This window comes from Syngnathus scovelli, chromosome 3 (assembly GCF_024217435.2).
Source record: "Syngnathus scovelli strain Florida chromosome 3, RoL_Ssco_1.2, whole genome shotgun sequence".
NCBI classification, from domain to species: Eukaryota; Metazoa; Chordata; class Actinopteri; order Syngnathiformes; family Syngnathidae; genus Syngnathus; species Syngnathus scovelli.
In genome coordinates, this window is record NC_090849.1 from 2,379,705 (window position 1) to 2,392,019 (window position 12,315).

At 45.5% G+C, this 12,315-nt stretch overlaps 1 protein-coding gene across 1 annotated transcript in view; it reads left to right on the plus strand.

Annotated features, from left to right (window-relative positions):
* Positions 1 to 12,315, plus strand: part of LOC125993628 (E3 SUMO-protein ligase PIAS2) — a 269,499-nt gene that overhangs the window by 85,691 nt on the left and 171,493 nt on the right. Inside the window, exon 7 of the mRNA XM_068650121.1 lies at positions 1,386 to 1,476. Coding sequence (XP_068506222.1) covers positions 1,386 to 1,476 — 91 coding nt within the window. The remainder of the gene's footprint in view (positions 1 to 1,385; positions 1,477 to 12,315) is intronic.

The window sequence follows — 12,315 nt, forward strand, 5'->3', positions numbered from 1 at the left end:
GTTCATTTTTCAAAATAAAAGATCGTTCAGACTTTGATAAATAAAATGGAAATAATGCAAGTTATAAAAGTCCCAATGATCATCGTCACACACACATCTGGGTGTGGTGAAATTTGTCCTCTGCATTTAACCCATCCCCATGTGATTTTAATCCATCCCCTGGGGGAGAGGGGAGCAGTGAGCAGCAGCGGTGCCGCGCTCGGGAATCATTTGGTGATCTAACCCCCCAATTCCAACCCTTAATGCTGAGTGCCAAGCAGGGAGGCAATGGGTCCCATTTTTATAGTCTTTGGTATGACCCGGCCGGGGTTTGAACCCACAACCTTCCAGTCTCAGGGCGGACACTCTACTACTAGGCCACTGAGCTGAATAAAAGTTATTTATTGTTTCTTGTGTGGCCTGGTACCAAATGATCCACAATCTGGTACTGGTCCCCAGCCCATTAAGCATGTAAGCACATTTGTACTTTTTCGTGTGGCAGGTTTCCTGCCACCGTCCTCAATTTTTTGGTGGGCTAGTAAAAGCGATACAGACGCGATCAGGCCATCACAACGGTACCATTCAACAGGTTGTAAGTCGGTTTTATAATGGTCGAAATGTCATCTTGTGCTCCTTTAAGTGTTACTACATTATTGTATTTTCTCTCGATCTCTCACACTCTGTCTGTCTGTCTGTCTGTCTGTCTGTCTCTCTGTCTGTCTGTCTCTCTGGGTCTCTCTCTCTGTCTCTCTCTCTCTCAACTTAAAGCTGATTTTTTTGTGAACTGTTCATAAATAACATGTAGCTTCTGATTTGTGAGCTTGGCTAGATAGTAATGAGATAGAATGTATGTGTGAAATATGTTTATATGCCACCCGTTATTAACATATTTCATTCTGTGTCAGTCAAGACCACTACAAAATAATATCAGATTTGATATATGAGATCATCTCTGAATATGTGATTTCAATGAAAAAAAAAAGACAAAAAAACCCTAGCCTTAGCACTTGGTACTTACAGTATATAGCGGGGGAGGAGAATGGTTGGCGGGAGTCGTCTCGCGTCATAGGCTTGGTTGCGCCATTTGTTTTAGCCCCTTCCCCCAAAAACTCTGGGTATGTGACAAGGTGTAACAGTGCCTTATCTCAGCAATTCAGGACTGATTTTGACAGTCTTGACACAATTTCAGCCCTTACCTTCAAACATTTTCTTTTCTTAAGAAAAAAACATGCAAATGACTTAACTGGGTTTCTAACAGTTTCCCCCTCTACTATAATGTAAGTATGGAGACCACACTTAAGGTACAATCCTTCATTTTTAAATAACTGTTTGGTTTGTGCCTCCACTGAACTGTTTTGACTTAAATGACAATATTAATATTATTTTGTCTTGTTGTCTTTTGTCAGGTTTTGTTTGTCTGAGACAAGTTGCCCACAAGAAGACATTTTCCCAACCAGTCTCTGTATAAAGGTCAATGGAAAACCTTTTCCTTTACCAGTAAGTTCAGTCAACATCGAACTTTCATTTAATTGAACTTTTTTCTTGTTGTTTATAGTAAGGCTTGTAATTGGAAAATCTTTCAACCCAACTGTTATATGATTTGTTTTAAAAATATATAAAATTGAAGTCATGTTGAGACTGAACAAGATGGCGGATAACGGGGGGACGGGTGATAACATTCATCATTTAATTTCATCCGTTTTCTACACCACTTAACCTTGTCAGAATGGTGGGGAGGTGGACCATTTCAAGCTAACTACAGGTGAATGGTAGACTGGATCTGGATTGATTGCTAGTTAATCACAAGGCCCATAGAGACAGACACACATTCACACTCAAATTCACAACTTCACTGGGAATAAATCCATATAGTCTACCTTGCATGGAAGTCATGCAAATATATCACTAAATCATAAGTGACTCATTCAATTTCGAATAGTCATTATTTCTTTTGCCATAGTTAGTGTATTTTTTTTCCTAATTGTGCGATGATTTGACTAAATAATAGCGCAACCCTTTTCAAAGGTGAGACAGAGAAGTACAAAGTGAAATTCCAATGAAGTCGGAACATTGTATAAAATGTTCATTAAAATGTTTTGCAACTATTTCTCAACCTATACTCATTTAAATATGCAACAAAGAATGCTGAAAGTGATTAATGCTATTGTTTATTTTTCAAATATTCTCTTTTGACTTTGATTCCTCTAATACACAGACCTGGGGCAGGGGCAACAAAAAACTGGAAAAGTTGAGGCATACTAAAAAAGATAAAACACTTGTTTGGAACATTCAAAAGATCAACCAGTGAATTGGAAACAGGTGTGCAGACTGTGTATAAAATCCCTGAAATGCAAAATTTCTCACAAGCAAGGATGGAGAGTTTCACCACTTTTGTTGCTTTTCCATTGAACCGTTTCACACTGGTTTGGCCTTGCTTGGCCTTGAGTAAATTGTTTTTCTAATCTAATCTAATCTAATTAATTTAATCAAAATAGTCTCCTTTAGTCCTTGCAGCTGCATTTGTCCTATGCATTTTGCTTCCCACAGCTCACAATTTGTTTTGTCTCTTTCAAAATACAGTCTTAAAGGGCTAGAGACACCGGTATATGTATAAATCGGTTTTAGTTAGTTTATGGGCTTATAAATATAAATTGACGCTCGAAACAACGAAAAGGAAGCTGTTGCTCTGAAAAATATCATTTAAATTTGCCGCACAGACGAGTTTGACTGCAACGAGCCATCTGAATCGGATAAAATGATGCTAATATTGCCGTTAGAAACGGAGCTGTCGCTATCATCTGCCATGTTGTTTGGGTTTGTTGACATCCAGATGTACAACTTGTGACGTCACAGTAATGGCGCCGCCAGTTTGGCTTCGTGCGGGACCCGATCGATAAACTGGCATTTCATTTCAGCTTTATTCTTAGTAATCGGTGTCCATTTTTAATTTCCAATGCGGCAAATGTGTTCACTTTATACATTCTATCAAATTCCGTTCTAATTGAAAAAAAAAAAAGGGATCTCTCTAGCCCTTTAACCATCGGCCCTTCATGTGCCGAGATCAACTCCAATATCCCGCCTGGGCCCATAACGTGTTGCGTTTGCCATTTCTCTGGATAATCGGATAAATGAATGAACGAATGAATGAATGAATGAATGCATGCATGAATGAATGAATCTTTATTTCGAACATGATTTAAAGAATAAAAAACAATAAAAACAAACAACAAAAAACAAACAACAAACAATATACATCACTGTTCGAAAAGGAGTAGGAAGAAGCCTAAGCTTATCATGTACTACCCCTATCCATCACTTAGTTCCAAGTGAGAACATTAAACTGCAAAAGAACAAGAGGAAACAACAAAACCATCTTATAATCCAAACGTTTGACAGTAGTCACCTTCATTTTCCTCATTTTGGTAATTAGCAATTATCATTCCTTTATAATTTGTTTTAAATAGAACTTCTGCTTTCCTTCATTTTATCTTCTTGCCCATTCCACACAGTTACTCCATAGGATGATATGCACCTGCTCCTGAGATTGATGTGAGCATACCCCTTATCAAAGTTACATTTTCCTCTCAAATTATATCCCTTATCTTTTTCAATAAATAATGTTTGAATGTTCCCTGGGAGTTTTTGAGTCTTTGCTCGATACATTATCTGTGCCAGTCTAAATTTGAATAAGTCCATTAGCTTTAAAGCGTTTGATTTTGAAAACAAATTATTTGTATGATCTCGAAATCTAACCTTGTGTACAATTCTCATAGCTTTTTTCTGTAGTATAATTAATGATTTTAAAGTGCTTCTGTATGCATTTCCCCTTATCTCCACACAGGAAGTCAAATACGATAAGAGAAGACAACAATACACGGCACGGCACAATACTGCAATACTCCTTGCTACTTTGGTTCTAACGTATCTTGTATGAGGTTTCCAACATAATTTATTGTCTAATATTACTCCTAAAATTTTTTATCTCATAAACTTGTTCAATATTGACATTATCTATTGTTACTTGAACCTGTGTATCTATTTTACAGTTTCCAAATACCATCAGTTTTGTTTTGTCTACATTCAATGAGAATTTATCAATGTTAAACCATATTTTTAGTTTGGACAATTCAGTTGTAATAGTCTCCAATAGTTTCTTTAAGTTATTTCTAGAACAGAAGATGTTGGTGTTGTCCGCAAAAATATTACATTTAAAGACAGTTGACACCTTACAAATATCATTTATGTCCAAAATAAATAATACGGGGCCCAGCACTAACCCCTGAGGGACTCCACAGGTAATGTGTAGGCATGATGATATATGATTACTCATCTTAACAAACTGTTGTCTATTAGTTATGTAACTTTTTAATCAGCTCAATGCTACACCTTTCATCCCATATCTTTCCAATTTATACAATATTATGTTATGGTCAATGGTATCAAAAGCTTTTTTCAAATCAACAAATACTCCTCCCGCATATTCCTTATTGTCAATACAATTAGTTATTTCTTCCATCAAATCCATTAGTGCCATAGTTGTTGATCTATTGCTACGTCCTGAAACGTCGCCGACCTCACCCGCTATTCCTCCCCCGGTTGGGAGCCGTCGGAAACGGTGTGCGAGGAGGCAGAAGAGGGGCAAGCGCGGAGGCGTCCGGGCCAGGCTGGCGGCCAACCCAGCGGTGCCCTCCATTCTTCTGGCGAATGTTCGATCGCTGGACAACATAATAATAATAATAATAATAGGTACTTCCTGCGGAAGCTCAGGCGTGCATGTGCTCCTCAGGCAGTCCTGTCTACATTCTACCGTGGCACCATTGAGAGCGTCCTCACCAGTTGCATCGCTGTCTGGGGTGGTAACTGCACTGAACAGAACTTGAAGGCCCTGCAGCGCATAGTGAATACGGCTGGTAAGATTATTGGTGCTTCGCTCCCCTCTCCCTGAAGGACATTTACACCTCCCATCTCGCCCGCAAGCCAACCTCGATTGCCAGAGATGTGAGTCACCCGGCTCACTCTTTGTTTGACCTTCTGCCCTCTGGGAAGAGGTACAGGAGCCTGCGCTCCCGCACCACCAGACTTGCCTACAGCTTCTTTCTCCAGGCTGTTAGGGCCCTGAACTCGCTACCCCCTTCTGCGTAGCATGTGGCACTGTTGCGCTATTTTCGGGAATGTCTGCTGTACGCGCACTTGCTCCTTTTTTTTTTCTGCTCCTCTTATTTATTTATTTATTGTTGTGTTATTTATTCTTTATTTATTCAGCACGCTTTTGTTATACTTGTTTACTTGTTTGTCTGTTGTGAGCCATGTCTTGTCACCGTGGGATAGGGGGGAACGAAATTTCGGTTTCTTTGTGTGTCTTTGGCATGTGGAGAAATTGACAATAAAGCTGACTTTGACTTTGACTATTTGTTCTAAATCCATATTGACTGTCAGTTAGCAAGTTTTGTATCTTAGTGAAGCTATCCAGTCTCATAATGAAAAGCTTCTCCAAGATTTTAGAGAATTGACATACTAGAGAAACAGGTCTATATAATTTGTAGAGAGATGTTTATCTCCTGTTTTATACAGTGGGATAACCTTCGCCGTTTTCATTTTGCTTAGGAAGGTACCTGTTTTAAAGGACAAATTACAGATGTAGTATGTCAGAGGATTTACCACACCATCAACAATTTCCTTAATTAAGGCCATATCAACATCATTTTTGCATGATTTGATAATATCTAAAACTTCTTTCTCATCAACCGCTCTCAAGAACATTGAACTTGGATTAATTTCAATACCATCTCCTACTGCTTTCGCCTGCTCTATCGACAGGTCACTGATACCCTCAGCCAATTTCGGTCCTATATTCACAAAAACTGCATTCAAATCATTGACCGCATCTTCCACATTGTTTATGGTCTTGTCATTATCCATGAAATGTTCAGGATGCTTTGTGTTAGCAGATCCTTTCCGGATAATACTGTTTAAAACCTCCCATATCCCTTTACCATTGTTTCTATTTTTCTCTATTAACTTGCTGTAATATTCCTTCTTGCACCTCCTCATAATTTGCATCAGCTTATTTTTATATATTTTGTATTTAATTTCTGTCTATGGTTCTATGCTTTATAAATTCTCGATACATAGATTTTTTCTTTTTACTGGCATTTTGTAGACCTTTTGTGATCCATGGGGACTCTGTATACTTATGCTTTCTATTGCATTGCTTTAGTGGGCAGTTTTTATCATACAATGACATAAATCTTTCTAGGAATGTATCATATGCTATGTCTACATTACACTCATTATACACACAATTCCAGTCTTCCGTCAATAGATCTGCTCTGAAAGCACTCAGGGATTCTGATGTTCTCACCCTTCTGTAAACATTACTTCCATCCTTTACATTATTATAATCACAGTCATGAACCGCAAAAACAGGCAAATGGTCACTTATATCATTCAGCAATAACCCACTAATTATATTGTTTTCCAAGCTATTTGTCAATATGTTATCAATGAGAATGGCACAATGTGATGTTACTCTGCTTGGCTTGGTGATCATGGGAAAGAGACTCATACTAAACAATGTATCATAGAACTCATCAGTCTGTTTATGTTTGTTGGGATTCAGAAGATCTATATTGAGATCACCACAGATGAAGTTCAGTTTCTGATTTGTATTAGCAAATAATCCCTCCATAATGTCCTTAAAAATGTCAATGCTGGAGCCAGAACAACTAACAATTAAATTTCTTTTTTCACCCATGTCGATTTCTATGGCAATACATTCCATTACATCAGCAATAGTTACAGTCATATTTTCGATCACCTAAAAGTTGAGATTCTGGTCTACAAACAAGGCCACTCCCCCTCCCTTTTTTCCATCCTACTCTTGTACTTGAGTTCATAACCTTTTAACTCAAAATCTGCACCCTTCTCGGAGTTAATCCAGAAATAGCTACAATATTGAATTGCTTCTTAAAATTGTATAAGTACTCCTTAATATGTTGAAAGTTGGCGTAAAGGCTTCTGCTATTAAAATGGATAATTGACAGTCCTTGATTTAGGCATTAATTTGGTCATCTGTATAATAACCACAATTGCTATTTACATTCTTAAAGAAGTTGCTATCAGGGTCAATGTTATATTCAAATCCATGCATGTTACGTTCAGTGAGTTCAACTATATCAGATGAGTCTAATGCAGGGGTGCCCAAACATTTTCAGCTTGCGAGCTACTTTTGAAATGACCAAGTCACAAAGATCTGATTATTATAATCAATATATATATATATATTTTAGAATAGAATAGAATAGAATAGAATAGAATAGAATAGAATGCCCTTCATTGTCATTTTACAATGCAAATGTATAACAAAATTGGAGAGCTTCTCCCTTTCCAATGCAAATAAGTATAAAAAAAGAAATCCTAACAATAAACATTACAAAGATTAAGAAGTATAAAAGAAGTATTAAGAATAAAAGTAAAAGTATCTTTCAAATCAAATCAAATCTTTTCATTTGCCAAGTTTGAGCATGCCAAACAAGGAATTTGACTCCGGTAGATCTATTTAGGCCCCTCCGCGAGTCGTCACCTTATCGTGGTGGAGGGGTTTGCGTGCCCCTATGATCCTAGGAGCCATGTTGTCGGGGGCTTCATGCCCCTGGTAGGGTCACCCATGGCAAACGGGTCCTCGGTGAGGGGTCAGACAAAGCACGGCTCACCCAAGCCCCTTATGATGAAAAACATAAATGGACTTTGTTTTCCCTCGCCCGGACGCGGGTCACCGGGGCCTCCCTCTGGAGCCAGGCCTGGAGGCAGGGCTCGAAGGCGAGCGTCTGGTGGCCGGGCCTTCGCCCATGGGGCCCGGCCGGGCATAGCCCGAAATCGAAACGTGGGTCCCCCTTCCCATGGGCTCACCACCTGTGGGAGGGGCCGAAGGGGTCGGGTGCAATGTGAGCTGGGCGGCAGCCAAAGGCAGGGACCTTGGCGGTCTGATTCCCGGCTGCAGAAGCTGGCTCTTGGGACATGGAATGTCACCTCTCTGGCTGGAAAGGAGCCCGAGCTGGTGTGCGAGGCAGAAAGATTCCGACTAGATATAGTCGGACTAGCCTCCACGCACAGTTTGGGTTCCGGTACAAGCCCTCTCGAGAGGGGCTGGACTCTCTTCCACTCTGGAGTTGCCCACGGTGAGAGGCGTCGAGCAGGTGTGGGTATACTTATTGCCCCCCGGCTGGGCGCCTGCACATTGGGGATCACGCCGGTGAACGAGAGGGTAGCCTCCCTCCGCCTTCGGGTGGGGGGGACGGGTCCTGACTGTTGTTTGTGTCTATGCACCAAACGGCAGCTCAGAGTACCCACCCTTCTTGGGGTCCCTGGAGGAAGTGCTGGAGAGCGCTCCTTCTGGGGACTCCATCGTTCTACTGGGTGACTTCAATGCTCACGTGGGCAATGACAGTGAGACCTGGAAGGGCGTGATTGGGAGGAACGGCCCCCCTGATCTGACCCCGAGCGGTGTTCTATTGTTGGACTTCTGTGCTCGACACGGATTTTCAATAATGAACACCATGTTCAAACATAAGGGTGTCCATGTGTGCACTTGGCACCAGGACACCCTAGGCCGCAGTTCGATGATCGACTTTGTAGTCGTGTCATCGGATTTGCGGCCGCATGTTTTGGACACTCGGGTGAAGAGAGGGGCGGAGCTGTCAACTGATCACCACCTGGTGGTGGTTTGGCTCCGATGGTGGGGGAAGATGCCGGTCCGACCTGGCAGACCCAAACGCTCTGCGAGGGTCTGCTGGGAACGTCTGGCAGAATCTCCTGTCAGGAAGAGCTTCAACTCCCACCTCCGGCAGAGCTTTTCCCACGTCCCGGGGGAGGCGGGGGACATTGAGTCTGAGTGGACCATGTTCCGCGCCTCCATTGTTGAGGCAGCCGACCGGAGCTGTGGCCGTAAGGTCGTTGGTGCCTGTCGTGGCGGCAATCCCCGAACCCGCTGGTGGACACCGGCGGTAAGGGATGCCGTCAAGCTGAAGAATGAGTCCTATCGGGCCGTTTTGGCCTGCGGGACTCCGGAGGCAGCTGACAGGTAACGGATGGCCAAGCGGAACGCGGCTTCGGCGGTTGCTGAGGCAAAAACCCGGGCGTGGGAGGAGTTCGGTGAGGCCATGGAGAATGACTTTCGGACGGCTTCGAGGAAATTCTGGTCCACCATCCGGCGTCTTAGGAGGGGGAAGCAGTGCAACGTCAACACTGTTTACAGTGGGGATGGCGTGCTGCTGACCTCGACTCGGGACGTCGTGAGTCAGTGGGGAGAATACTTCGAAGACCTCCTCAATTCCACCTACACGCCTTCCATTGAGGAAGCAGGGCCTGGAGACTCTGAGGCGGATTCTCCAACCTCTGGGGTCGAAGTCACTGAGGTAGTTAAAAAACTCCTCGGTGGCAAGGCCCCGGGGGTGGATGAGATCCGCCCGGAGTTCTTAAAGGCTCTGGATGTTGTAGGGCTGTCATGGCTGACACGCCTCTACAACGTTGCGTGGACATCGGGGACAGTGCCTCTGGATTGGCAGACTGGGGTGGTGGTTCCCCTCTTTAAGAAGGGGGACCGGAGGGTGTGTTCCAATTACAGGGGAATCACACTCCTCAGCCTCCCTGGTAAGGTCTATTCAGGGGTGCTGGAGAGGAGGGTCCGTCGGGAGGTCGAACCTCGGATTCAGGAGGAGCAGTGTGGCTTTCGTCCTGGCCGTGGAACAGTGGACCAGCTCTACACCCTCGGCAGGATCCTCAAGGGTGCATGGGAGTTTGCCCAACCAGTCCACATGTGTTTTGTGGACTTGGAGAAGGCGTTCGACCGTGTCCCTCGGGAGGTTCTGTGGAGGGTGCTTCGGGAGTACGGGGTGCCGAGCCAACTGATAAGGGCGGTTCGGTCCCTGTATCACCGATGCCAGAGTCTGGTCCGCATTTCCGTCAGTAAGTCGGATTCGTTCCCAGTGAGGGTTGGACTCCGCCAAGGCTGCCCTTTGTCACCGATTCTGTTCATAATTTTTATGGACAGAATTTCTAGGTGCAGCCGAGGCGTTGAGGGGGTCCGGTTTGGGGACCTCAGCATCGCGTCTCTGATTTTAGCAGATGACGTGGTGCTGTTGGCTTCTTCAGGCCGTGATCTCCAGCTCTCGCTGGAACGGTTCGCAGCCGAGTGTGAAGCGGTCGGGATGAGGGTCAGCACCTCCAAATCCGAGTCCATGGTCCTCGATCGGAAAAGGGTGGAATGCCCTCTCCGGATCAGGGATGAGATCCTGCCCCAAGTGGAGGAGTTCAAGTATCTTGGAGTCTTGTTCACGAGTGAGGGGAGGCTGGAGCGTGAGATCAACAGGCGGATCGGTGCAGCGTCGGCAGTAATGCGGACCCTGTACCGGTCCGTTGTGGTGAAGAGAGAGCTGAGCCAAAAGGCAAAGCTCTCAATTTACCGGTCGATTTACGCTCCTACCCTCACCTATGGTCACGAGCTATGGGTCGTGACCGAAAGAACGAGATCTCGGATACAAGCGGCCGAAATGAGTTTTCTCCGCAGGATGTCCGGGCTCTCCCTTAGATAGGGTGAGAAGCTCGGTCATCTGGGAGAGACTAGGAGTAGAGTCGCTACTCCTCCACGTTGAGAGGAGCCAGATGAGGTGGCTCGGGCATCTTATCAGGATGCCTCCTGGACGCCTCCCTGGGGAGGTGTTCCGGGCATGTCCCACCGGTAGGAGACCCCGGGGACGACCCAGGACGCGCTGGAGAGACTATGTCTCTCAGCTGGCCTGGGAACGCCTTGGGTTCCCCCGGGATGAGCTGGATGAAGTGGCTGGGGAGAGGGAAGTCTGGGAGTCCCTCCTAAAGCTGCTGCCCCCGCGACCCGACCCCGGATAAGCGGAAGAAGATGGATGGATGGATGGATGGATGGATGGATGGATGGATGGATGGATGGATGGATGGATGGATCTATTTAGGTAGCTAACAACATTCAAGACGACATGTGCAAAAATTGACAATTATTCTCAAACATCCCCTCATCTTAAACCCCTAGGAGGGTAAGGAAAGACTCAAAACTCCTACTAGAGGAAATGAGAAACCTTGAGGAGACCACAGATGGGAGGATCCCTCTTCCAGGATGACCAGGCTGCAATGGATGCAGAGGACACATACTATCCATAATATCAGGAATGAGAATTTTCCGCAGATCCGCGGATTTCCGTGTTTTTTTTCCGTCGAAAGTATCATTTTCGTGAATCATGTAACTCTGTTGAGAAAATTATTTTTTTATATATGAGGGGTAGCAGGCCCCTCCGTGAGTCGTCACCTTATCGTGGTGGAGGGGTTTGCGTGCCCTTATGATCCTAGGAGCCATGTTGTCGGGGGCTTCATGCCCCTGGTAGGGTCACCCATGGCAAACGGGTCCTAGGTGAGGGGCCAGACAAAGCACGGCTCACAGAAGCCCCTTATGACGATTGAAATAAATGGACTTCGTTTTCCCTCGCCCGGACGCGGGTCACCGGGGCCTCCCTCTGGAGCCAGGCCTGGAGGCGGGGCTCGAAGGCGAGCGTCTGGTGGCCGGGCCTTCGCCCATGGGGCCCGGCCGGGCATTGCCCGAAAAGGAAACGTGGGTCCCCCTTCCCATGGGCTCACCACCTGTGGGAGGGGCCAAAGGGGTCGGGTGCAATGTGTGCTGGGCGGCAGCCAAAGGCAGGGACCTTGGCGGTCTGATTCCCGGCTGCAGAAGCTGGCTCTTGGGACATGGAATGTCACCTCTCTGGCTGGAAAGGAGCCCGAGCTGGTGTGCGAGGCAGAAACATTCCGACTAGATATAGTCGGACTAGCCTCCATGCACAGTTTGGGTTCCGGTACAAGCCCTCTCGAGAGGGGCTGGACTCTCTTCCACTCTGGAGTTGCCCACGGTGAGAGGCGTCGAGCAGGTGTGGGTATACTTATTGCCCCCCGGCTGGGCGCCTGCACATTGGGGTTCACCCCGGTGAACGAGAGGGTAGCCTCCCTCCGCCTTCGGGTGGGGGGGACGGGTCCTGACTGTTGTTTGTGTCTATGCACCAAACAGCAGCTCAGAGTACCCACCCTTCTTGGGGTCCCTGGAGGAAGTGCTGGAGAGCGCTCCTTCTGGGGACTCCATCGTTCTACTGGGTGACTTCAATGCTCACGTGGGCAATGACAGTGAGACCTGGAAGGGCGTGATTGGGAGGAACGGCCCCCCCGATCTGAACCCGAGCGGTGTTCTATTGTTGGACTTCTATGCTCGACATGGATTTTCAATAATGAACACCATGTTCAAGCATAAGGGTGTCCATGTGTGCA